This window comes from Phacochoerus africanus, chromosome 3 (assembly GCF_016906955.1).
Source record: "Phacochoerus africanus isolate WHEZ1 chromosome 3, ROS_Pafr_v1, whole genome shotgun sequence".
Classification (NCBI taxonomy): domain Eukaryota; kingdom Metazoa; phylum Chordata; class Mammalia; order Artiodactyla; family Suidae; genus Phacochoerus; species Phacochoerus africanus.
Genome location: NC_062546.1, coordinates 131,602,161 through 131,629,402, shown reverse-complemented (window position 1 = coordinate 131,629,402; position 27,242 = coordinate 131,602,161). Strand labels below are relative to the sequence as shown.

The 27,242-nt window shown below is 45.2% G+C and overlaps 2 protein-coding genes across 7 annotated transcripts in view; one reads left to right on the top strand and one right to left on the bottom strand.

Annotated features, from left to right (window-relative positions):
• WDSUB1 (WD repeat, sterile alpha motif and U-box domain containing 1) overlaps positions 1 to 2,489 on the top strand; it is a 70,421-nt gene extending 67,932 nt beyond the window's left edge. For all 4 annotated transcript variants that reach the window (XM_047772677.1, XM_047772678.1, XM_047772676.1 and 1 more), the window contains one exon: positions 2,310 to 2,489. In XM_047772677.1, coding sequence (XP_047628633.1) covers positions 2,310 to 2,467 — 158 coding nt within the window. In that variant the 3' untranslated portion in view covers positions 2,468 to 2,489. The remainder of the gene's footprint in view (positions 1 to 2,309) is intronic.
• Positions 2,490 to 6,186: 3,697 nt separating this feature from the next.
• The window catches only part of TANC1 (tetratricopeptide repeat, ankyrin repeat and coiled-coil containing 1), a 244,305-nt gene continuing 223,249 nt past the window's right edge, over positions 6,187 to 27,242 (bottom strand). For 2 of the 3 annotated variants that reach the window (XM_047772673.1, XM_047772675.1), the window contains 8 exons: positions 18,829 to 18,962; positions 16,961 to 17,084; positions 16,474 to 16,649; positions 13,510 to 13,642; positions 12,220 to 12,311; positions 10,097 to 10,243; positions 8,749 to 8,849; positions 6,188 to 8,084 (listed from right to left, as the gene is read on the bottom strand). In XM_047772673.1, the coding sequence (XP_047628629.1) occupies positions 6,662 to 8,084; positions 8,749 to 8,849; positions 10,097 to 10,243; positions 12,220 to 12,311; positions 13,510 to 13,642; positions 16,474 to 16,649; positions 16,961 to 17,084; positions 18,829 to 18,962 (2,330 nt within the window). In that variant the 3' untranslated portion in view covers positions 6,188 to 6,661. Of the gene's footprint in view, positions 8,085 to 8,748; positions 8,850 to 10,096; positions 10,244 to 12,219; positions 12,312 to 13,509; positions 13,643 to 16,473; positions 16,650 to 16,960; positions 17,085 to 18,828; positions 18,963 to 27,242 lie in introns of all 3 variants that reach the window. The other variant, XM_047772674.1, reaches the window with a different exon arrangement.

Here is a 27,242-nt window from a genome sequence, read left to right as displayed (position 1 = left end):
AACATTATTTATAATAACTAAGCCATGCAAACAACCTAAGTGTCTATCAGTGGATGAATGGATAAAGAACACACACACACACACACACAGAGTCAACCATTAAAAAAAAAAAAAAAAAGGAAATCCTGACTTTTGTGAGCTCTTGGATGGAACCTGAGGGCGTTTTGCTTAGTAAAATAAATCAGAGAAAGACCTCACATGTGGAATCTGAAAACAGCAAACTCAGAATAGACTGGTGGTTGCTAGAGGTAGGGGATAGGAATGGGTGAAATGGATTAAGGTAGTAAAAGGCAAAGCTTCCAGTTATAAAATGAATAGGTCCTGGGGATGCAGTGTATAGCATTGTGACTGTAGGTAAGAATACCATATAATATAGTAGGACGTTTTAAAGTAGGTCTTAAAAGTTTCTCATCAGAGAAGGAAAAATTTGTAGCTGTGATATTTACTAGATTTACTGTGATCATTTTGAGATTAAATATATGCATAAAATCATGTTGTACACCTGAAACTATGTTATGTGTCAGTTAAAACTCAAATATAGTAAATCTTCCAAACTTAGGAACAACCTAATAGAAAAATGAGCCAAAAATATGGTCTGGAAAAAGAAAAGCAAATGGCTCTTGAACATGAGAAAATGCTCTTTCTCCTTCATAATAAATTAAAACTACCCAACATACTGTACCGTTGCTCAAAAGAGACTGGTCAAAACCAAGTTTGACAATCTCTTCTCTTGGTAGGGCCGTGGGGGAGATTCAGGCACTCTTGTCAGCATTACTAATGGGAATAAAAATGGTAGAATTCCTGTGGAAGTATTGGCCTAACTAGCGAAATCATATACATTTACTCTTTGATACAGCAACCCTCCCTCTAGAATTTCTCCCTAAATGATAAGAGTATTCATTATGGCACTGTTTGTAAAAAGATATTGGAAAAAACCCAGATGTCTATCCATACAGCAGAGTACTGTGGGAGAATAAAAATGTTAAGGTATGGTTAAGAGAAAAACCGGTCAGGTACAAAATAGTGTGGGGCCCAACTTTTATGCAAGAATGTATATGTACTGCATATGTACATGTATGTTTGCTTATATTTTCAAAAGGGGTAAACAAAAACTAGCATACTTACATGAGAAGGGACGGACATGGGTTGGAGAGAGACTCCTTTTCTTATTTTTTATGGCTGCACTCACGGCATACGGAAGTTCCAGGCTAGGGGTTGAATCGGAGCTGCAGCTGCTGCCCTACACCACAGCCACACCAGCTCCTTAACCCACTGAGCGAGGCCAGGGATGGAACCTGCATCCTCGAGGAGAGATCTTGGATTGTTAACCCACTGAGCCCCAACAGGAACTCCTGGACTCCTCTTAATAGGACTTGTTTAATAGTTTTTACTTGAAAACCACTTAAATGTTAAAATATATCATGAAAAACAAACCAGTCTCTGGAGATTGGGAGGCAAAAAGGGAAGCAAATGGGCCAAATTAAGTGTCCAATAACAATCATAAGAATTATTTTTTCAATTATTATTACTATTAGACAACCCTAGTGGCTCTATCTTGTTGACAGAAAAACCCAAAAAGAAAAATTAAAAATCTTTCAGTCTCACATTAGTAATATATTGGCAGTATTAGTTTAAAACAGTTGCATGCCTTGCAGATTTAAGCAAAGAGGTTAATATGTAAATGTAATTAGAACTAAAATTTTCAGTTTAAAAGCTATGAGTATAAAAATGTAGTGACATCAAAACTCCAACCCTTACAGGTGCAAAACCAAAGGATTTTATAAGAACATGGTATTTGAAACCTTAGCCTGCGGATCTTAATTTTTTTTTTCATCATAGATCCCTTTACTGTCAAGTCCTCAGTGGGATGAGCTCTATAATCTCTAGGTATCTGTTCCCGATCTCAATGTGTCAGCAAGTTTGCCAAGTTATCCCTAGCGCTCTCTGCTCCCATCTTTAGCCACATTAATAGACACACAGCTCACAGCCTAATGGGCACTGTATATCCACTGCACTCTCCTCTACCTGCCTTGTTTCCTTTCTTCCTTTGTGCTACATCTGAACTTTTTGGCAGGGTCCTTTTTTCAGCTTTTTGACACTGTTCAAGGTAATCTGTGCAGTCTTCATGCATCTTAAATGGTAAAACTTAGGATGTTGTAGCAGAAATATTTTGGGAGTAGTGGCGCAAGACAAAATACCACTTAGATCACAATAAAGGCCTTGGCAATGGAGTTTTTATACTCATTTTAGTAATACTAACTTCCCTTTCCTGCAGGGCGAGTAATTTGTGTATGTGGTTTCTTTTTTAGATGGCTATTCATATGAAAAGGAAGCGATGGAAAATTGGATCAGCAAAAAGAAACGTACGAGTCCCATGACAAATCTTGTTCTTCCTTCAGTGGTACTGACGCCAAATAGGACTCTGAAAATGGCCATTGAGCGATGGCTAGAGACACATCAAAAATAAAACTTTATATTATATCATGTTATTTATATCTTCTGTGATCTCATTTGAATGATTTAAAGGTAAATACTAATCAGACATTATTAACAGTGAAACAGAAGGAGAAAGGTAAACGTAGTTATCTATATAAATGACTTACTCTTTTCATTCTTTAAAACATATGGACTAAATAACACAACTTTTCTATTTTCACTATAAAAGTCTTTTTAGTGGCGAAAAAAGGTTTAATCCGTAGAGAAATAAAGTTATATACTTTGACTTTAAATTTTAGTGCTCAAATTTATTCTCACTATATAGATCATATTCCATTATAACCAAAGCTTGGGATAATTTAGACTATAACAGGTATTTAAATCCTAGTTAATAGCCATTCATTTGAAAACTCTCTGGAATCCTGCTAAAGAGAATTTTTAGCAAAATAATTGTAGATCTGTTTTATGACTAAATTGAGAAAAATCACTGACATGTTTAATGAATAATTTTGTTAAATTGTTTGCAAGATGGTAATGTTTTTTCCCCCACTGTCCAAACCTAGGTACAAGTTAGGTGAAATAAATTATCACAGATAATTATCTGTGGACTTTGCTGAAACAGGAAGTGGCAAACTAGCTTGCTTTTAAAATTCTTAAAAGTTCTCACATAATATTCTGAACTAAGGTGACTGTATATTTTTACGCAGTAGACTGATAGCTAACACAGCACTCTGATAAGCATTCTCTCAGAAGAAAACTTCAAGTTCAGGAAGTTGAGATTGTATTGACTCTCTATTCCTGTCACAAGTTGTTTACCAGAATGGAAGGCATTAGTGGGAAAGCGCGTTAGAACTAAATTCTAAGGGCAGGCAGGGACCAAGACTCTGTGTGTACCCCAACCCACATTGTAGTTCTGAAATTCGAAAACACAGAAATAAAAGGGGAAAAGCAATGTCATTATATAGTCAGTCTTTTCCCCTGTTATAAACTTATAGCTAATATGCTATATGTTCACAGAAAGATGGAGAGCCCAACTACAATGGAAGCCTCCAAATACCTGTTCTGTGTAATCGCTGCTTTGTAAAATTTCTGTCATCCTAATGTGTTGCTGAATTTTATCTTTGTTTCATAGGATTCACAATCTGCGATCTAAAAGTTTTTTTTTTTTTTTCCATACTATTCATGCTTCTCACATTCTTACACGTGAGGACAAAAAAAAAAGGGATGGGAATATGTTCTAGAAAGTGTTTTTCTCTTGTATTCTATAGAGGAAGTCTGAGAACAGGTCTAAGTCAAGGCCTTTGAACACTGATAGAGCCCACCACTGGACCAGATATATTTTGAAAAAAATGGACTTATTTTGCAAAGTTTTCACATAAAAGTCACTAAAAGTAATTCTTAAGTTTTCATATGAAATTACTAATCAGTTTTCATATAAAAATGACTGAAAATCCCTGAAGTCAATGACAGAAAACACAACGGACAGTTATTTGTTAAATGTGTTGAAGGTGATTTTCTGTTTCACTACAGTAGTTTCTTGTCAAATTAAATGGCTTAAAACTAAGATGCCAATAATTTACCAAAGTGTTTCTGATTTTTATACAAACAAACCAGAGCAGACAACTCCCCACAGAAAAAGCAAACCCAAAAGCGAGACAAATCAAATCCAAAACTACCCACAGGAAGGGACACCCCACAGCCCCTCTGTACTCTTGGCTTCTCGGCCCTGCAGGACTAGGTGGGAGCAGCCCTCACCTGCCTGCCCACTGCCCAGCCCTCAGCTTTCCAAGGAGACCACTTCCTGGAATAGTTGGGCCAAATACATTTACTAAGAATCTATCAAAATCATAATGTATAATAAATTCTAATAGTCACCCAGGCAGCATCACAGGAAGTCATCCAATAAGATTTATCTACTAAGAAACTTCCCCCTACCCAGTTTTTTGTTTTACTTAGCATAGCTAGTGATATCAGTAACCACACAATCCCCGGGAGTTGCTTAGGCTTAAGATTCCAAGTCAGGATTTTTATCACAACAGTTTAATGTTTGTGCTCATTCATACTTCTTTGAAACTGAAATATGTGGGCATAAAACAAGTATATATACACTTTTAACTGAAAGATAATATGATAACCCTGTTAACAGTAAAAACAGACACCAGGATTTCTGGAACGGAGACATCTGGAATGTTCTCATGCACTCTTCTCATTTCAGACCCTTAACTCTTTTGGGATTTCCAGAAGTCATCAACCTTGTGCTGAAATTATTAAAGTAAAATTAAATATGCATTTGGTAGTATTAACGTAAAAACAGGCTTTCCGTTTCTTTAGGGTAACGAGATTACCCAGGATTAAAGCAAGGCATATAGCTGATATCAGGATATTCTCTACTTATCCATTGTTTCATTTAATGCAAAACAATTTCTATTAATTGTTCTTTATTCCATATGGAAAAGTACAGTAGTTGTGCAGAAACAAAACTACATAACAAAAGAATAAGACTTCCACAAATATTAAAGGAAACAATAAACAATAAATAAGCCATTGTAGTTATAGCAGAACTCATGAAAAGCCTCTAAAAAATGATAAAGCTGTACAAAGTACACTGTACACACTTGGGAACAAGTATTGAAGAATGAAACCAAATGATTCCCATTGGTACAAAACCGTTAACGATGCTCACAGGAATCATTACAACTACTCAATTTTTAAACATTCTGCAAATATAGAACTTCCTTCTCCCCAATTCTAGAAAATAAATTTCACACCCCCAACATTCAAATACACTCCCACTTCTCTCAAACTAGCATTTTAACATCCTCCAATAGCACACCATTTTCATATAAAAATACCTTTAAATCAAGGTTCATTCCTGTACCTTATCTTTACATATGAATAATGCATCAATTTAGACTTAAGTAGCACCTCAAAGGTGTTCATATAAGTGAGATAAAGTGCTGTTACCGGTATACTGTTAACATGCCATAATATATCATTCAGTGCAATAACCAGCATGGACAAAGCTTAAAAGAACATGCAAATATGACTTTTTTTAAAAGATTAACTTTTTGAAATAGTTATATTTACAAGTCTGAATACAACTTGGCTATTTCCTATGTACAACATGTGACTATAATAATTCTATAATAGAACAAAAGCAACAACTGACCACACCCTAAGTATCCAAATTAAATACTGTCCTTAAAGGACCTTGGAAGGCTTGGTCCAGGAGTGCCATCATTGAAAAAAGCAGTTTGGGAACCAGTTGAGAGCTAATTTACATGTCACCGAGAATGCTATATTCCTAGTATTTAAGTCTAAATTCAACTTAACCACCCGTCATGATTCCAAACGGTTTGTACTGTTTCCAAATATTAAGAACACCTTGAAATAGGAACATAGTTCCAAGAGGGGCTGTTAAAATATTTTTAATGAAAACCATAACAGAAGTTAAACGTAAGCTATGAAGGGAACAATACTTGGATGTTCTCATATTTTGCTTGAAAAACAAACAAGCTATGTAACATTTACGGCTTGCAGGGGACGGGGGGAGTGATGTGACTCCTCAATGGAAGTGTAACTTGAAAATTCCATCTTTGGAAGTTCCCATTGTGGCTCAGCGGAAACACACCCAACTCGTATCCTTGAGGATGTGGGTTCAGTCCCTAGCGTCGCTCAGTGGGGTAAGGATCCAGCGTGGCATGGCTGGCAGCTGTAGCTCCAATTCGACCCCTACCCTGGTAACTTCTATAGGCTGCACCTGTGGCCCTGAAAAAAAAAAAAAAGAAAAAAAAAATTCCATGTTTTCTATAACATAACACCTGGATATTATAGCATGAGTTAGACCTATCACTAGACATTTACATTCTCTAAGAAATAATATGATCTTATCACATAGCAAAGGCTAGGAGAAAAATGATAAAAACCAAACAATTTCATAAGAGAAAAGCATGGGTTAATGTCTTCTTGGCTGTGTTAAGTTTTTAACATAATAGACATTACTCTGGTTTCCAATTCTGGTTAGCATTCTTATTTCTGGTGACATCTATCTATTTATCAAAGAAATTTAATCCCACGTTTTTAATATATCACTGGCATCTGATCCACCCCTGGGGGGGGAAAATACATAGCTAAAAAGTAATTTTTCTCATGAACAGTCATTTAATCACCATCAGAAGCCAACACACTGTTTTCCCAAATACTACAAATGGGTCTCTCTTAAGGCTCACACATTTGATTCTATAAATGATCGCTTTGGTTTTCCTGAAGGGAGGTGACTCCTGTGGGCTTCATTGCTGATATGAGGCTGCTGTTTGGAGATACTTTCCTGATACAGATGAGAAACAGTCTTAGTTATCCTGCTGTCTTGACAGTGGACAGGAATTTGGCACTTCTTTTCTTCTAGCTCCTTTGCCTGTGCCCCATTGTGGACACCTGCAGCCAGGGTAGAAACAGAACAGGTTTTGGCTTGGCTACTATATCCTCCTGCTTGTTTAAGAGAGGGCTTCTCCGTGTTCGAGGACTGCAGGCCAGCTGCAGAAGGTGAGTTTGTCAGCAGCCCTTCTGGCACTGCACAGTGCCAGGCGCGGCTAGGAGGATGGCCCTGCTGCTGGAACCTCGCGGTCTTATCCATGATGCCCATGAACGGAGTGTTGCGTGGTCTGTGCTCGGCTGTGCCGCTTGGAATCTGGTTCCCAACCTTGTCTTTAATTCGAGCATCTGGCCCTGGGACCTTGAAGCCATCTGAAAAACTGCTGCTTGAAGCCAAACTACTGGTTGAACTTGACATCTTGATGCTGCTTGACGGGGAACCGGAAGAGCCTGAGCTGGTGAGGGAGGCTGGGTGACGCACGTCGCTGCAGCTCATGTGCCCTCCTGGGTTTAGAGGGGCCACATCCACAGCCACAGCAGCATGAGGCAGAAGCCTGTCTGCAGTTTTTATCTTGCTTGGTAAAGGGCATGTGGCGTCACTCTCACTGGCTTGTTGCTGGACGCTGTGGCTGGGCCCTGGCCGATCTCCAAAGTGGCCAGAAGCAGCTCCCACAGTGAAGGGACCTGCTCCCTCCAGATGCTGGTTTCTGCTACCAGGGAGCCTACCTGGCATGGGACTCGGGGGAGGATTCTGAGAGGAGACCGGCATTTTCGAGCTGCCATTTCTCATGCTCAATGGTCCAGATCCCAGGTGCTGGCTGGTTTTCACGATCTGAGCCTGCCTGCTGGGCTGTACAGTCAGCCCCGGCTGAGCCACCGGCTCCCTGGGGGGCTTGCAGATTCCGGGCCGATTCTGTGGCGATGCTGGCCTGATTTTGGACTGTAGCCCTTCTTGAAGGTTTCGGATATAAGGGGAGGGGGCAGATGAGGACGGCTGGGACCTGGGAGTCAGGGGAATGGATTCTTCCTGCGGGGAAGTTTCTTCCTCTTCAGCCTCCTCAAGATGCAGGGGGTCGCTCAGGCCGGGGGCTGGGGTGTCCTCTTCATTGTCCGAGTCGGTGGGCGGAGCTGGCTGCGGGCCCTGCTGCTTTTGCTGCTGACTCCTCTGGAGCTGCTTGCATTCCTCCTCTACGCGGGCCAGGAGTCTCCTGATCTCCTGGTTGGTGGGGCAGAGTTTCACAGCTTCTCGCAAGTCAGCCAGGGCGGCTACAAACTGCCTTTATGTTAAAACAGAAGATGCAATTACAAGCCGTGTAAGAACAAGCTCTGAATGTAAGTGGTCATAAAGCTGCTGTGCTAAAAAGTAAGAGCAGGGAGCCAAGTGGGTACTGCACACTTACTGTGGCGGCTGGGACCCAGTGAACTAGCTTAGAGTTACTCAGCTGAGTGGGAGCGAATTCTAACCTATATCTGCTACTCCAGGGCCCTGCTGTCTCTCTGAAGACCCCTGGGCTGGGGTGAGACCAGGCCTAAGGCAGTGGTGTCAGAATCCTCTTCCTATCGCCTTCACCATCCCTCTCACCACATCCGTCTGCACCTCAAGTCCTAGTGACTCCTCCCTGCTTCCCCCCACCCCCACCTCCCGCTTCCCTCGTGGCTCTAGTTGGCAGGCTCTCTGACAGCCAGACTAAGCTAGGAACTTTATGTGGCAGTAAATGTCAACTGTAGTGGAGGGGAGGAATAGTTACTGAGATGTCTGCAGAAAATCAAAGTTTAGCCATTGCTAATAATATCCATGGCTGTGCCTCTTGGAAGCTACCAATTCAGCAATAAAAGGGAGGAGAGGCACTGCATCAGAAGCCCACAAAAGTCAAGCAGCAGCTCTGATGCCAGAGGAAGACAGGAAGGCTTCTCCAGTCGAGTATCTGCCCCCGCCGGTACCTGCTACTCCTCTTTGCTCTCGCCCTGGCATAAAAGGCTTCGTAGGACTTTGGTTTCAATTCGAGAGCCTTGGAAGCAAATTCTTCCGCCATGCCGAAGTCCTGGTATCAACATTGAAACACACGAGTCAGAAGCAGCACTGAAACATGATTACAGGCAAGGGTTTTTTTTTTTTTTTCTTTTCACCATTTCTGGGGCTGCTCCCACGGCATATGAAGGTTCCCAGGCTAGGGGTCCAATGGGAGCTGTAGCCACCGGCCTACGCCAGAGCCGCAGCAATGCAGGATCCAAGCCGAGTCTGCAACTTACACCACAGCTCATGGCAACACCGGATCCTTAACCCACTGAGCAAGGCCAGGGATCGAACCTGCAACCTCATGGTTCCTAGTCGGATTTGTTAACCACTGAGCCACGATGGGAACTCCACGGGCAAGTTTTTAACAGGAGTTTTGCTCTGGAGGTTAGTGGGGAGCTAGGGCACAACTGGGGAGAGATGAAGGGGGAGGCGAGCTGGTATTTTTGTTGTGAGTGAGGAGACAGTTAAAGCTTATTAGTGCTCTTAGGAGAAGATTTCAACAGAGAGAGGGAGGGAGAGAGAAAAAGGGAGAGAAAGAAAAGAAAGAAAGACAGAAGAAAAGAAAGGAAAGAAAGAGAAAGAGAGAAAGAAAGAAAGAGAAAGAAAGAAGAAAGGAGAGAGAAAGAAGAAGGAGAGAAAGAAAAGTGACTGAGGAGGGAGAGAACGGGTGGAAGCAAGACCACTGGGAGCCCACACAGGGCGGGCAGCCTCAGGGTTTGGCCGCTGCTACTGCTGGAAAGCGGGCAGAGCACTTGAGCGCAGCAGCACAGGCAGGTCCACAGATCTGGTGGTGGGAGGATGAAGTTATTAAAAAATGAAGAAATAAAGTAGTACTGAAACAAATCTAGTTACTAGTTAGCTGTAAGTTAACTCCAACTAATTACAAATTAACCAGTTACTGGCATACCCTCTGAACAACATAATAAACAACTGGGCAGATTTTAACATGTTTGTATTGAACTTTACGGGGATGCCCTTTCCTTCCGAATCTGGGGACAGGCCACTCATGGGCAGCTGGGCAGGGGTGAGGAGCAGTCGGCATTTGCTTGTGATCACTGAGGCAGAGGGCCCTTTCTCAACGTCACACGAGGTGGGTGGCTCCAGTGACCTAATGGCGGTCACCTCAGACAAGCAGCCCCCCATATACCAGGCCCACAGAAAAGTGCAACCAAACCAGAGGAAGGTCCCATAACTTGGTTTGTGGCGAGCAGGCCTTCACCACCACAAGATCATTCTATTGATAAAGGACTGAAATAAGGGGCCACGGCTTACATTTGTTTTCCTTCGGCAGCGAGACAGATTGAGATAGAGGGAAACTCTTAGTTCATTGAACGGTCTCATGTCCTCTCCGAATCCTTCTCGGGGAAACTTCCTTAAGGCATACTGGTACCTCTGGGCGGCCTCTTTCATCTTCCCTTTCTAGGATTCAAAAATCAGAGAAATTTATCCTTTTCCAGGGGCCCTAAGATGAAAAAGGGTCCTGATAAGCAAGGACCGTGGCCAGAACCGGTACACTAACCGGCGGGGACACACGGCCACGCGGTCTGCACAGGCGTCTGCAACCTGAGCTTCACACAGTAAGAAAGAAGCCGGATTTACAGGAAGAGATCTGTAAATTGCCCAAGTGATAACCGTCAATCTTAATACATCAGATCATCTCCTCTGGTATTTATTTTTGACAACCATTTCATGAATGAGCTCTCATCTAAAGATATTTTAACGCAAAGTGTAATAGAAATCAGATGGAAAAAATGATGCAGTTCCTAAGGCAAGTAGAGCCTCGTGGATAAACCTAGAGCCTGCTGTAGAATAATAATTTTTCCTTTAAGAGGAACTAAAGCACCGGCTTTAAAACTCAGAACAGTACTGCCTGTCATTTTCAAGGCTGAAGAAATCCATTTGTTCCCTTAGTTCTGTCGCACAGCAGGTATGGAGTCTGTTGAAAATGGCTTGGTATTTCTAACATAATTGCCTACCAAAATTCATATTAAAACCACTTCAAAGCCACAACAATACAGACTCTGAACTCAATTTCAAACTGATTCCAAGCCAGGCACCCTGCTGGGTCATGCTATATGCCTATTTGTGTGTTATCATTCAAAAAAAGAATAGGAAAAACGAAAACACAGCAAGTGTGGTAGCTTCGTGGCAAAAAGGATTACAATGGTCATAACATAATTTTTGTTTTCATCATCTTTTAATTCTGTCCTATCACAGAACTCGAAAGAATAATGATCTATGGAAATGGCCTAAACATATATTTAAACCAGAGGCCGGCAAACTACAGCTTCCAGGCCGAACCTGGCCTGTCACCTGTTCTACAAATACAGTTTGACTGGGACATGGCCTTGCTCATTTGTCTGCGTGTCACCTTGGCTGCTTCTGGGTCACAAGAGCAGAGCTGGGAAGCAGTGACAGAGACCACAGAGCAAAGCCTAACACAGTTACTACCTGGCCTCTTGTGTGTGTGTCTTTTTAGGGCTGCACTTACAGCACGTGGAAATTCCCAGGCTAGGGGTTGAATCGGAGCTACAGCTGCCAGCCTATGCCACAGCCACATCAACACCAGATCCAAGCCATGTCCGTGACCCACACCACTGCTCATAGCAATGCTGGATCCTTAACCCACTGAGCAAGGCCAGGGATTGAACCTACGTCTTCATGGATACTGGTCAGGTTCGTCACCACTGAGCCATGACAGGAACTTCCCGATCTGGCCTTTTACAGAAAGCATGCTGCCCAATGATCTAAACTGGAGGTCCTATTTTGAAAACTTTTAAAGTCAAACTTATTAATCTTAAAATTGTATTTCCATTTCTAAGGGAAAATGGGAAAAAATTAATTCAGTCTTCTGAGTAACTGAATTATATATTACTTGACTATGTAATAATATATCAAGTAATTATATATTACTTGACTATGTTAAGTAAAAATCTCTCTAGAAAGAGTTTCAAATTGCAGTAGCTTCTAGATATTACAATTACCAAAGCTTTGGGAGATTTAATGACTCTATTCTTCTGAAAATGTCTCCTGAGTGTTCCTTTCCCAAATCTTAGGACACCAGGTGCCAAGCAACTTCCTGTAGGATGTGCCCGTTAAACCAAAAGCAACTCTGCCTTCACACCAAGGCTTCAGGCCATAAGTCATAGCTACAGCTGCAAAGATTCATTCAGAAATGATGGTTCTCAAACGTAAAGAGAAGTGCTTTCTATCTTGAAGATTCTGCTGTTAAGATATCAAAGGCTGGGCATGAGGCCAGGCCAGCACCTCTGGGAACTTCTATTAGCTAAGCTACATGCATCCTGTAAAGAAGCACAGCCATGTCTATTATACCCCAAACCAAAAGGTTGCTCAGAGGCTGTTACAACATCACAGAAAAGGGCGATACCACTTACTTTGTACATCATGTTTCCTTCCTCCATCAATTTCTGTAAAAGTATAATCAAAATATCAGGTTTGGAAGTAGCCATCGCCCAAGCAGCATTTCCTGCAAAATAAACATGCGTTCAGAGGCACTGCAGCGGTCCTGGAGGAAGGGAACTCAATACTTCTGTGGTCCCACCATAGCTGAGCCCACAAACTGCAGGGAACCCCACCTGTGTGTCCTGCAGGCCTGGGACAGCAGCAGCTAAGGAAGGGGAGTGCATGGAGAGAGTGGCACCCAGTGGCAACCAGTCCTTGCAGTGGGAAAAAGTACTGGGATGCAGAGGCACCAGCACTGCCAGGATCCCCCCCGCACCCTCCATGGGGATTGGCTTCTGAATCATCTCATTTTCCCATAGAGCCTGTCACAGCCTTGACCATGGGTGGGCAGAGGTGTCTCTTCTTAACAGGATCACCAGCAACTCCACCCTGAGCTGAGGATGCCAGGTTCGGCCCTTCCGCGCCCCCTCCCATGGCCACTTCTCTCCAGCCTCAACTAAGCCCCTTCTGCACACGTGCTGGGAGCAGTGCCCTCAGGTCCGGTACACGCTGCAACCTGCTGCTCACGAGGGGCTCAGGGGGACTACCGGCCACCTTCAGGCTTGGGTCTCCTCCTTTGTAACTTGATGTTATTATCACGACTGTCTAACAGGATAGGTGAGGATTAAATATCTTAAAACATGAAACTGCTCAAAATAGTTCCTGACACTGTGAGCTGCTCACTAAATTATTTCACTCTCTTCATCTTGGGCCCTCCCCATAACTGCTGGCAGTCAAAGGTCTGTCATTCAACCTGAACAGGGCCATTTGGTTACAACACAGAGGGGCTCTCCCTTCTCAGAGCTCCCACCACCAATGTGATCCTCAAGTTAGCCTGAACATTCCCTCCCAGAAGCCACTTCCCTTCCCAGATGACCAGACGCCTCCTGAACAGTGATTCCCACGCTCGGCTGCTCAGTACGACCACCTGCAGAGTTTTGGCCACTGACCCTGGGTCGTTCCCGGGAACCCCTGCACCTGCTCCCACCCTCCCCGAGTGCTGGGCTCCTCTTCAACACTGGCCTCTGCCTTCTGCCCACTCAGGCATCTTTTAAATACTCCCAATGACGGTGATTAACTGAGCCTTAGGGAAAGATGAAAAACCTCTCCAAACACCTGACCTCTTGGTTCTTAACCTGGCAACAGCTGAGTATGGCCCCCGGCATATACCCCCAAACCCGAAGCCGCCCACCTCCTGCAGCTGGACTGGGGCATTTACTGACCTAACTTGGCTCCTTTCCTCAGCAGCGTAACTACTACAGATGTGTTCCGACAACCGATGGCTCTGTCCAAGGGCCGCATGCCGCTGTGGTCCACGTGCTCGATCACGGCCCCCTTGTCCACCAGATACAGCACCTGCAGAGGGGAGAGCACAGGCCCTGAGGGCACAGGTGGCAGGAGCGCTTCCCTCGCTCACCACAGCTGCTGCAGAAGCTGGTGGGCTTTGCTCACTCTCCGACCTTAGATGCCTCCAGCCTGATGGGATCCTAGGATGGAGATGAAGCTGATACAGAACAGAGAATGAGAGCTACAATCCACAGCTCAAACTTGCTCTGCTAAAGGGATTTTGATGTCAGCAGTGAGGAAGGCAGGTGGCGCTCTCAGGGAGTGTGTCCCTGCACCCACAGATCACAGATGGCTACACTCACGCCACCCTCTCTCTCACCCCATTTCCCAGGCCACAGAAATGAGACACAGTCACCTTTTCATCTCCAATTACTTAGGAGGCAGCCTTCCACCACAGCTCCAACCTGCTGGCAGGTTATGGCAATGGGCACTTCAGAAACCCTCCTATCCACACAGCCTGTGTGTAGAAGCTGGAAAAATTAGCAGCTTTGGCGTCAGCTAGACCTGATGGTAAATCACTTTCATGCTTAAGAAAGAGACTCAAATATAAAGATGGCAAGTTTGAAACCACGGTGTAAAGACTAACTTAATGTGATAAAACAGCTGTCACTTCCACTAAACAAAGAACACCAGCAAAAACAATGCTGGCCACTGAAACTGCTCTACTCATTGGAAAAGAAGTCTATAGCCTGCTTAAGTTTCAGTCCCCCAGCTGCTCAAAATGACACTAGAGGGATCAATATCCAGAATATATAAAGAACTTCTACAACTCAACAACAAACCCATAAATAACCCAATTTTAAAATAGGCAAAGGATCTGAATAGATATTTCTCCAAAGATGATACACAAACAGCCAATAAGCATGTCAGAATATGTTTCACACCACTAGTCATTAGGGAACTGCAGATCAAAACCACACCAAGCTATCAGCTATTAGGGTGGCTGCTATTAAAACACAAAATGAAATAGAACATAACAAGTGGAGATGGATATAGAGAAAAAGGTAGCCCTGTGCATTTTTGGTTGGAATGTAAAAATGATGCAACTACTATGGTCAGGAGGTTCCTCAAAAAATTAAAAATAGAATTACATTCAATTTAGTAATATTACGTCTGGGTATCTCCCCAAAAGAATATGGATGATATTGAAGAATTTGCAGGACCGTGAAGAGATAGATATTTGCATACTCATGTTCACAACAGCACAATTTATAATAGCCAAGAGGTGGAAGCAACCCAACTGCTCACTGATGGATGAATAGATTAACAAAAATGTGATAAGTACCTAAATGGAATATTATCCAGCCTTAAATAAAGGGGCTTCCTGACACATGCTATAACATGGATGAACCAAAAGACATTATGCCGAGTAAAATAAACCAGTTGCAGAAAGACAAATATTTTATGACTCTACTTGTATGAGTGACCTAAAGTTGTCAAATTCATAGAGACAGAAAGCAGAAAGGTGGCAGCTAGGGGCTGGGGCTGGGTTTGGGGAGGGGGGAGCGGGGATGAAGACGTGCTATTTAATGGGTCTAATTTCAGTTTTACAAGTTAAAAAAGCCTGGACGTTGGCTGCACAACAATGTGAAGTGTTGTGTAACATTACTCAACTCTTCACTTAGAAATGGTTATGATGGTAAATTTTATGGTGTGTGTTTTCACAATTTTAAAAAAATGACACTTAAGAGTGCTGAGATCCTTCACTATTCCCTAATGTTGATAAACTACAGGATCTGGTAAGATGATATAAGGTGAAAAATTAAAGTATGGAGATGTAAGGTTTAGTTAAATAGCTATTTTTTATGATTTTTATTTTTTTCCATTATAGTTGATTTACAGTGTTCTGTCAATTTCTACTGTACAGCAAAGTGACCCAATCCTACACACACGCACACACACATATATATTCTTCTTCTCACGTTATCCTCCATCATGTTCCATCACAAGTGACTAGATATAAGTTCCCTGTGCTATACAGCAGGATCTCATTGCTTATCCACCCCAAATGCAGTAGTTTGCATCTTAAATAGCTATTTTTGAAAGAAGACATTTAGGTACAATGTCCAGGAAATCAAGATCATTTAACTCTAACATCACTGCCTTTTTTTTTTTTTTTTTTGCCACAGCATGCAGTGGCTTGGTGTGGCTCTCAGTTCTCAGACCAAGGATTGAACCTGCTGCACTGAAGGCGCTGAACCTTAACCACTAGACCACCAGGGAACTCTTATCACCGCCTTATTTTAAGAGCATCAGGCACAGACACGCAAGGAAGGGATGGCTTCTGTTCCAAGCAAGGCCAGGGATCAAACCCTTGTCCTCATGGATACTAGTCAGGTTTGTTAACCGCTGAGCCACATGTACAGTTTGTAATTATATATTTTTAAGCTTTTACAAAGAGTCTATGGGATTTCCCATTGTGACTCAGCGGTAACGAACCCAACTAGTATCCATGAGGATGTAGGTTAAGGATCAGGCATTGCCATGAGCTGTGGTGTAGGTTGCAGACCAGGCTTGGATCTAGCATTGCTGTGGCTGTGGTATAGGCTGGCAGCTGTCTCTCAGATTTGACCCCTAGCCTGGGAACCTCCATATGCCGTGGGTGGGGCCCTAAAAAGACAAAACAATAAAAAATAAAAAGAGTCTATGAAAATCTTTACTCTAGTTCTGGAATAGACTGCATGCCATGGAATTAGAGAAAATGAAAGCCGGCCCTCAGGGCATACGCGTACACCCAACCACACCAGGCCCAGCCTCACACACATGTGGAGATGGCTCAGCTCCCAGATTCCCAGGCGCCGCTGGCGCCGGTGGGGAGCATGGCCACCTGTGGTACCTACGGTCTCCGCGTCGCCATAGAAGGCAGCCAGGTCCAGGGGGCTGCGGCCATTCTTGTCCGTCTGGTCAATCTCAGCTCCTTCCTCAACCAGGAACTGGACCACCGCCCTGTGGCCTTTCAGACAAGCCCAGCTTAATGCCGACAGACCCTCTTTGTCCAGAGAAGAAAGGGTGGCGCCTGAAAGAAGAGCCCATTCACAGCACATGACCTCGGCAAGGCAGGGCCCCGGCAAAGGCTCCCACACCCGCGAGTGCCTGGTGACAGCAAGGCCATCAGGCCTGGGCAACCTGCAGCTGATGGGCATCACTGCTACAGCTGAGGGACGGGGATGTGGGGTGCACTGCCCACTCCCTAGAAATTTTCCACAACAAAAAGACTTAACAAGAAGATCTTTTTCAAAAAAACAGAATCAGAAGATACTAATCGGGTCTGCCATAGCTGTCTTTGTCCATCTAAGAGAACCCCATGCAGGGCGGACCGTGGGGTACCTTTGGAAAGGAGAAACTCCACGGTGCTCAGGTGCCCTTCACAAGCAGCCACCATGAGGGGCGTCCGGCCCTGCTTGTCACCGAGGTTCACGTCACAGCCTCGGTCCAAGAGTAACCTCACGATCTGAAAAAAAACACTCAGGATTACACCTTCCTGCTGCACGTTAAATTTCAGGCTCTTGACTCGGGCAGGTGTTTCCACTGTTAGGAGCAGGGAAAGGACTCTCCTGTCTTTAAAAACCTCTCTAAGTCTGTGACTGTGGGGCCTAGGGGCCTATATTCCTTTAACAAAATCTTCTTCCTTCCTTTTTTTTTTTTTTTCCTGGCTGCACTTGTGGCATATGGAAGGAAGTTCCCAGGCTAGGGGTTGAGTTGGAGCTGTAGCAGCTGGCCTACATCACAGCCACAGCCACAGCAATGCCAGCTCCGAGCTGCGTCTGCGACCTACACCACAGCTCAAGGCAGTGCCGGATCCTTAACCCACTCAGTAAGGCCAGGGATTGAACCTGCGTCCTCACGTATACTAGCCAGGTTCTTAGCCGATGAGCCATAATGGGAACTCCTACATCTTCTTTTTAACATTCCTAATTCATTATCTATAAAACAGGGCAGAAATTGGGAGGAGGGCAATGCCAAGTGCAGTAAGGGATGACAAGACGGCCACTCTGGGGCACGAGGGGGTAGCTGAGCATAACTACAGGGAGAGAGTGGTACTGCGGCAGGGGGCACAGAAATACCCATCCACCCACCTCCTCCAGCAGCCTGCTGCTAAGGCTCGAGCTGGTGGGAAGGTTGGACCTCCAAACAGGTGATTTTCAGTAAACCTTCCCGGAGGAAAGTCTCAGCCTCAGAGTTATGTTTTTCAACAGTACATGGTAAAAAGGGGACAAAAAACCCAGAGAGGCATCTCCTACAATGACCAGCTCAGTGGGAACTGCTCTGTCCAGGGGGTAGTGGTCCCGCCTTTCTCCCTCTGGCCCTGCATTTGTTTGATCGCCACAAGAGAAGTTGGCATATTCCCACCGCCTTCTTGTTCTTGGCATACTAACAGATGTTTCCAAACTTCCCCCCAGACCAGGAGAGAGGGTGAGCTAGGGCATCACAGGGAATGGATGGTACAAACCAAGCCCTTGGAAACAGTTAAGAGAAAAGCCAAAACCCCAATGTGCAGGACCACAGAGGACTCACAGCTCCTACCCACAGAGCTGGCAGGAATCAGGAGTAATGCAACTCCATCATGTAAACTTGGGTCTAGAAAATTCTTCCTATAATGCACCTGGTGAGATCCATCTGTTTGCAGCTGTGTGTAACCTGGTGCCAGGCATGGGTACACACGTGGTCACTGTTTACAAAATGAAGAAAGAAACGACGGAACCACTACTCTCAAGGTTCCCTTGCTCCCCTGAATTAAAAGCAACAGTACATCACCCCTAGCAAAAGAAATAGCCTGCTTCACAGTGAGGGACCAGAGGGAAAAGGCTTCCTTTTCCAAAGAGCACAAGAGAACCACTCTTCTCCCAGTGTGCTGGACAAGTGGGTTACACAATCACAACAACAGGTCTGTTAGAGCACGTCTTCTGTTGTCGTGATGGTGTCCACTCACTCCAATTCCCCTCCCCAGTTAAAAAGCAGCAGCTGTGGGTCTCTGACCTGGTGACCAGCCTTGCTCCTGGTTACCAGCCTACTTGGCTGACTGCTAGCCCAACACATGTCTGCCTTTATCCAGCAGTGCTCACAGTAGAAGCAGAAGCCAAGACCATGAAAAAGACAGGGCTCCAGGGAGCGGCATGTAGACTCAGCAGGGGAGGGGGCAATCGTGAACTCAACCCCATCCACCGTTTCTGAAGCATTCAGGGTCCCACTGGTACCTGCCAATGCCCCTGGCGTGCTGCACAGAACAACGGTGGGACCCCTCTCCTGTTGGTCCGAGACACAGCAGCTCCGTGGTCCAGCAGCAGCTCACAGACCTCCAGCTTGCCTCGTCCTGCGGCGGCGGTCAGGGCTAAAGGAAAGTCACAGGGGAGGAGGAGTCTGTTAGCATGTGGCGGCTAACAGTGACAACACATTCTCTGACACACCTCCCATTAAGAGGAAGGGGACTGTGTATCATGACTTCCTTGAATCTGGGTAGCTTCTATGACAGCTTTGGCCAAGAAAACACAGCAGAAATGATATTGAGGGAGTTCCCACTGTGAAGCAGTGGAAACAAATCTGACTAGATCCATAAGGATGTGGGGTTGATCCCTGGCTTCGCTCAGTGGGTCAGGGATCTGGTGTTGCTGTGAGCTAAGGTGTAGGTCACAGACGTGGCTCAGATCCCACGTTGGTGTGGCTGTGCATAAGGCAGCAGCTGTAGCTCCGATTGGACCTCTGGCCTGGGAACTCCCATATGCCTCAGGTGTAGCCCTAAAAAGCAAAAAAAAAAAAAAAAAAAAAGATGCTGTGCCAGTTCTGGGCACAGGCCCTGCGATGAGCAACTTTCACTTCTTGCAACATTTCTTGAAACCAGATGCCATGCTGTGGGGAAGCCCAAGCACCAGTCCTAAGGCGAGACCCACAGGGAGAAGCTGTGTGTGGCTGACATCCCAGATGGGCTCTCAGCAGAAAGCCAGCAACCAACTGTGGACCGTGTGTGTGCCATCCTGGAAATGGATCCCCAGATTGCATCAAGCCACACCAGCTAGAGCTGAGAGAACAGACGTGAGCAATCTCTGCAAGCCCAGACCAAATGTAGATTCAGGAGCCACTAAGAGTTTGTTTTGTTGTTACTGTTGTTCAAAGTAAGAGATGACCAGAATATGGTGCAGCAGAAACACAGAGATCAATTACTGTCCAGTACTGCTTCCTGACCTAAAGGCAAACATTTCAATTGACAAGAACTAGTAAGTTCTGAGGCAGAGAGAGTGTATCACTGCCTCATGGAGCTTTTTTTTTTTTTTTGACTTTTCTAGGGCCGCTCCCCCCACGGCATATGGAGATTCCCAGGCTAGGGGTCGAATCAGAGCCGTAGCCACCGGACCACACCAGAGCCACAGCAACACGGGATCCGAGCCGCGTCTGCAACCTACACCACAGCTCGTGGCAACGCCGGATCCTCAATCCACTGAGCAAGGCCAGGGATTGAACATGCAACCTCATGGTTCCTAGTCAGATTCGTTAACCAGTGCACCACATCGGGAACTCCCCTTCATGGAGTTTAGAATCTCTGTAATAAGTGCAGACCCTGGATTAAGAATGTCAAGAAAGGAAGAAAAGGAGGATCAGACTGCAGAAGCCTTGAGCGCCCAGGTGTCCAGCCCAATGTGATCCTGAGGCAGGAGCAGCCACTGGTGGCAGAGGTGCTGCGGGGAGGTCAGCTCAAGGACAAGACAAGAACGGTATGAAGTGAAAGAATACAGAGCAAGCATCCTCCTGACAACCTGCTGGCATTAGTGCCTCACCACCTTCTGGTCACGGTGCCTAATGGAGGGGAGGAGGTGGCAGAAAGAGGGGTTTATGGCATGTGAACCACTGTTCAGAGAAAAAGACAGCGGTAAGTTGTGGGGACAAGCCTAGGCCAGGACCAGAAGGAGAGAGGACAGAAAAGAACGGGAGTGGGAGACAGAGATGCCTAAGGCAAGTGTGTCTATAATGCAGAAGAGGCAAGAGAGGATTGAGCAGGATGCCAAGGCTCTATTGATGGAGCAGTTCTGTTTTTATTTTCATGGCTGCACCCACAGCATATGGAAGTCCCCAGGCCAGAGATGGAATCCGAGCTGCAGCTGCAGCAATGCTGGATCCTTAGTTCACTACACTACAATGGGAACTTGGGCAGTTCTGTTTTGAAATATAGCCTCACACCTACAAACTTTTGGCTTCCTGAATAGAATAAGCCTTCCTACAAATCAGTCAGATATCTCAGTATGAAAACTGGGAAAACACAGGAATAGGCCCTTCATAAAATGTGAAGTCCAAAGGCCAAGGAACTTCTGAAAAGTGCCTGACCTCAGCAGTCGTTCAGGTAATTGAGAAACGGAACCACTGCTGGCTGAGGACGCATAGCAGCCTGTGTGTCGAAACACACCCCAAGGTGCCCTTGGAACTGATGGGGAGACGTGCTCAAGATGGCCATGAGCTGGACCAGCCCACTTGGCCGTGGACATCTGGCCCCATCGATCACGGTGAGGTCACATGCTCTGGGGCAAAGGCACATGCTGCAGCTACATGTAGTGCAATGGTCAGTCTCCCAAACTGAATGTGGATTCCAAGAACCAAAAGAACACATAGGGTGACAGTTCAGAACAGAGCACCACAGGTGGTCTCAGAAGAGGTCTCCCTCAGCCCCCTTTCCAGGGGGCGGCGCCCAGCTCTGCTGTGACCCCTGGTTCTCCTGGCCCTGAGGTTGCTGAGATGGGAAGCCAGGGGCTCAGTGACACAGCTCCCCATGTCCTCTGCAGACCCCTTCTCAGGACAGACACTGTGCTTACTCCGACTTCCAGTCAGCCTGGCCATTGTTTAATCTCCAGGACCAAGCACACCCAAAGATGTAAATGTGACATTGGGGCCTGATCTCCCTCTGAGGGACACAGAAGTTGCCATCAGCTTGACTGAGTTGCCCCAGAAAGGACAACCAGAACAGACTACAGATGCAGCATAAGCTACCGGGGGTCTCCACTGGCGTGCCATTCCTACCCTGTGTTACACAAACAGGCTTGCTGCCACCCATCACAGGTCTAAACAACTTGGAAAAAAGTTACAAAGAAATACCATAAACAGATGAGTATTTATATCAGTTTATATACGATGCTCTGGCTGCAGGTGGGGGTACCTCTACCCCAAATGTTTGAGCACCAATGGCGATCCTTCTTGCTGTGTGAGCGTCTACACTAGCAGGTACTGGCCCTGCTGCCGGGCATGCCCCAGACAATCTGTTCCTGCCATGGTGTGAATGGTAATGATTCCCACATAATGTAGGCTTTGGGGCACTTTTATATCCACTGTCTGGATAGCGCTGAAGACCACACCCTCTGAGTGGTTTGTGAGATGGAAGATCTGGACCCTACCTGGGCCTGTGGCTCCTCGCAACCTTCCTCAGCCCTCTCTCCTGCCGGGAGCCGACTGTGCCAAGGAGCGACATATGGGCTGCAGGCAGGGACAGAGACAGCGACTGCCAGGCACATACAGGACATGGTGGAAGGAATAAACCCAAGGCCTGAAGCAGCTGATCCACCGTAACATTCCAGTCTCTTTTAGTTGGTAAACAAGTTTCATCCGCATTATGAGCGCGGCCTTTAAAGCAGGATTTCTGTTACAGCTGCTACTGATTTTTTGCAACAGCAGCACATCAACAATGACAGCCCGGCACTAAAAATAGGGCCCTGTGCTTTAAGGAGGCGCCAGAGGAGCCAGAAGTTAGAGCAGCTGAGAATCAGAGGGGGTAGTGCCACCCCAGGCCTGGCGACAGGGCAGGGTTCCCTCCTTTTCCTTTCCAGCCAGTCGGGCTGCGTGTGCAGGGTGAGCTTTCTTTTGGTGGTAAAGCACCTATTGGCACGGGCTGGGAGCCTCACACAGTTGGCCTAAAGTGGATCACAACTTCCTCTGGAGACGCTCACTCTCAGATGATGCCCAAACAATAGGACCTTATGTTTTCCTTTTTTCTACTCAGGTTGAATTTTCAGCCCCATCACCCAGGACCCCTGAAGCTAGAGTGTATCTCAAGTTCCAGCAGCCGCAAGGATTTGAGGATACCATATTCGGCAACACGCGAGACTGAAGGATAGTCAACCACATTCTTAAACAAAGTCACGGCAGAACTCTGCTCAGGAATTCCAGCTATTCCACTGCAAAGGCTGTCCTCTGAGCTGATCACCAGCCTCTAACAAGGGTCAGTGCACTCTGCCTGGCCGGAGCAGAAGGAGGAGGACCAGGACAGGAGAGAGTGCCTGGCTGTGTGGCAAGGCCTTGCCTTCTGGCCAAAGGAGTTCAAAGAGGAAGGAGAAAGGAGACTTGATATGAAATGGAGGCTCTAAAAAAATCAAAGTGGGCTCATGGCACTTCTGAGGACTCCAACTGAATGGAATTTCTTTTACTTGCAAAATCCTCAACAAGACAGCATTTTTGAGATTAAATTCCCATGAAAGCATATATCATTTTCTGACTAATTTCACCTTAACAATACTGCCTTCTGTCTTCAGAGCATGAGTAGATTTGTCACAGCAGATGTTCATTTTAAGAAAACCCAACTGACACTGAATGATATGAAATCCTTACTGAAAACATCAGTGAGATTATGGCTTTTTGTAAAATGGATCATTTGCAGACTCCTTTATGAACTAAAGTTCTCTGGGCAAAGATGTGTTTTACAAAAACTCAACTGTCAACTTGCCTGGAACACAGTCCTTCCATAAACAGGGCTGTTGATAACATTTTAGGGCAGATCTGTCCTGAGGGTTTCAGTAACAGACTGTCACCCTGTCCCCTCATATGCTGCTGTCCTGACTTAGAAATTTTGAGAGAAGGGTGACAGCTCAGAGCACACACAGACCCTTTCCTACTTCTGGACAGTGGCCTTTTCACACACTGTACACTGATGACCCAAACCACCCTCCAAGGGGTGAGCTGAGCCCTTGAGCCAAGGCAGTCTGCACGGCACAAACAGCTGAGAGGGCAGCAGGGGCAGAGCAGCTCTCTACTTGTGTTTATTGTTGCAATTTATTTCCTAATGTATTGGCTTTTCCCATCTTTTATTAAAAAAATGGATGGAAAATGTATAGTAGTAAGTAGCAGGGTTCTCATAAAAGTCAACTCATTGTGACCAAGATGGAAACCATTAGATGTGACAAAGGCAGTGAGGACTGAACCTGGGCCAGAGGTTTGCTGGACAAGCCCAAATCAACCACGGAGGAGGACAACAGAGGTAAAACCTGCACGTGTACTGCTGGGACATTCTCAGCTATTTCATCTAAAAATGTAATTAGGGACTTTATGATTTTTTAAACCTCTTTGGGAACGGCAGCCTCCCTCACCACCCCCCGCCCCTGCCCCTCATACTTCCTAACAACTGACCTCTCAAGAAGTTGTTACCCCAGAGGCCACTAGGCCTGTGTTTGCTTTGCTATCCTCTGGGTCTGAGCGGGGCTGCTACTCAGAGAGGCTGGCTCCAAGGCTCTGGCTAAAAGTAGCACCTGGCCTTCTTCCCACAAAAACCAGGCAATACCCCTCCTTTACTTTCTAGGAACAGGACTCAGACTTAGAATAGCCAAATCCAGGAGTTCCTGTTGTAGCTCAGTAGTGATGAACCTGACTAGTATCCATGAGGTTGTAGGTTCAATCCTTGGCCTCACTCAGTGGGCTAAGGATCTGGTGTTGCTGTGAGCTGTGGTGTAGGTCTCAGGTGTGGTTTGGATCCTGCGTTGCTGTGGCTGTGGTGTAGACTGGCAGCTGCAGCTCCAACTTGACCCCTAGCCCGGGAACTTACATATGCTGCATGCGCAGACTTTAAAAAAAAAAAAAAAAAAAAAAGCCAAATCCCACAGCCTTGCTTTGTCAGACATTTCCTTCTGGCTAAGGGAGGGGAGGGCTTCCAGCAGAAGAACAAACTTCCCAACTGCTATAAATTCATCTCCACAAAAATCTGAATCCTTCACAATGCAAAGGATAAAATGAAACACAATAAAGACTGCTCTTACTGAAAAATGCCATTGCATTGGGAGAAGAACACTGCCCCCCCCCGAGCCTCCAGCACCCCCAGCACTGACCTAACTGACACCCGTGCTGGGAGGGGTGTCAACAACCCTATGAACGGGAGGCCACTGAGCAACCTTATGATCGGGAGGCCAGCACTTCCCAGAAGCTCCTGAATCTTGCGTGTGGCTGTTTGGAACACCTTCCTTATTGTTCTGATCCTTCCTCATCCTTCTCCATTTAGCACACATCTCCCAGGAGGGCTGCAGCTGGGGTCAAGGAGAGGGAATCTGTGACAAGGCAACAGACAGCAACCACAAAGCACATAAAAATGCTGCCCTCCCCCTGTACCACATGAGCCCATTTCCCAATGAACCACTTATAAAACAAGGCAGGAATGAAATCCAAGCAACCGAGACACTCCTGACATGTTACCAGTTCTAGTATAAAAACGTGCTATCAGTCTCTGCACACAGATTAAACATGAACCTCAAATTGCCAAGCAATGTTTTAAAGAATTAAGATGTGTGATTGCCACTAAATGGGACTTCGCATGAGACAAAAATTATTTTCTATAAAGTAATTCCAAAGTAACTAAGCATTCATTTCAGTACTCTATCAAGACCAAATATACATCATAAATATATTACAATAATTAATGTTAATAATCACCTTATCACAATCTTGGCAGCATATTATGTCTGTTGAACACTTAAAATTGCTGAGCTCTGGGCAAAATCTTGTGGGTGAATTCTTATTTAATCTTTACAAGAATCCTTTGAATTTGATGATTATTATGTCCATTATATTGAGGCAAAGGAATTGAGTCAAAAGAGTTACATCACATGTCCTGACTCAGAAAGCTGACTCAGTGTCAGTCAGGAATAAACTCAAGCAGCTGAATGAACCCAGAGCCATGCTCCCAAACAAAATAGGAAGATCCTGACATGCTTTAATAATATGGTCTGAGACTTGTAAAGTGCTTTGTACATGGTGCTTCACAGCATGAATGCCTTCAAATTCATAAATTCATTTAATATACAACTAAGGCAAGTAACAATCATCCTGGTTTTACAGATGAGGAAAATAGGGCCCAGAGAAGTTAAGCAAGTCACCTAAGGTCACACAGCTAGAGGGAGACAGGGCAGGATTTGAAGTCAGGGAGTCTGGCTGGGGTCTGAGTTCTTAACTTTTACACTTTTGCCTCTAGGAAGTCTCCCTTTAAAAAATATCCAACTAATCAGACAGACTATGAATATTGTTTTAGAACAAGATACCAGAAACACCTTTTTTCTCCAGAAGAAGAGTTAAGCTTTCTCCCACAGACAATAAGGATAACCTGTAATGACCGTGTTCCCTTTGAACAGGTCATCCTATGGCCAAAACAGCAGCCAGTCCTAGTAAGCATTCGGGATACTGATGTAGGAATATCCCTGCCATTCCTCGTTTCCTATTTCTCACTTCTTTTCTCCTTTTCTCATATGTATCATTTCAAATAAGTCTCTTCAAATCATTTGAGGAATAATGTGTGCCATGAATAACGTAAATTCAATTTTAAAAGTTTCCTAAAATACGGATGACATAAATCACGTTTCCTATAGACTTGGTGCCAAAAATCTATCAGAAAATTGGAGCTTTGAGCAGCTGTCACTTCTAAAGTGTGTGCAGAATGCTCACATTTTGAATAGATCCTCTTATACACCAAATTATTTGAAGCATGTATAACATGCTGCTCTTCTTCCTGTCCTTAAAGGACTGAGCGTGGGCTGAGAACAGAGTTCCATGCAGGACTCCACACGAGGGGTCAATGTAAAAAGGGGGTGTTTCAACAAAACCATGCTACCCAAGCCGAGTCCCAGTCTCAAAAAAACAAAGAATCCAGGAGTTCCCATTGTGGCTCAGTGGTAATAAACCTGACTAGTATCCATGAAGATGTGGGTTCTATTTCTGTCCCCGCTCAGTGGGTTAAGGATCTGGTGTTGCCATGAGCCATGGTGTATGTAGGTCACAGACTTTGCTGTGGCTGTGGTGTAGGCTGGCAGCTATAGCTCTGATTTGACCCCTGTACCTGGGAACTTCCATATGCCACAGGTGCATCCCTAAAAGGAAAAACAAAATCCAAATATCAGTTCAACAAGAATCTGAAAGAACCAATGATGCTTTTTCTATGGGAGAACATGCAGTGAACAACGTGCGGTCCTGACAGGAGGGAGTCACTGAAAGAACAAGCAGCCATGCTTTTGGTAAATATGCTCTAAGCTACCAAAATGTAGACAAAGGCATGTTTTTATGTCGAAAGCCAAAGTTGTTTTTTTTTCCAGGACTAGGGGTCGAATCAGAGCTGTAGCCGCCAGCCTAGGCCACAGACACAGCAATTCGGGACCCAAGTCAAGTCTGTGACCTATGCCACAGCTCATGGCAGGGCCAGGGATCAAACCCGCATCCTCATGGATACTAGGTGTTTCATGCTGCGTCACAATGGGAACTCCCAAAAGCCAAAGAACTGTCCTTGTTTTTTAGTGAACAGGAAGGAGGACCTCACTAGAACAAGGGCCTCTGTGCATGGCACAAGCGGTGTGAAGAAGCAAGTGCACAGGGTCCCGTAAGTGCTCAAGCTACC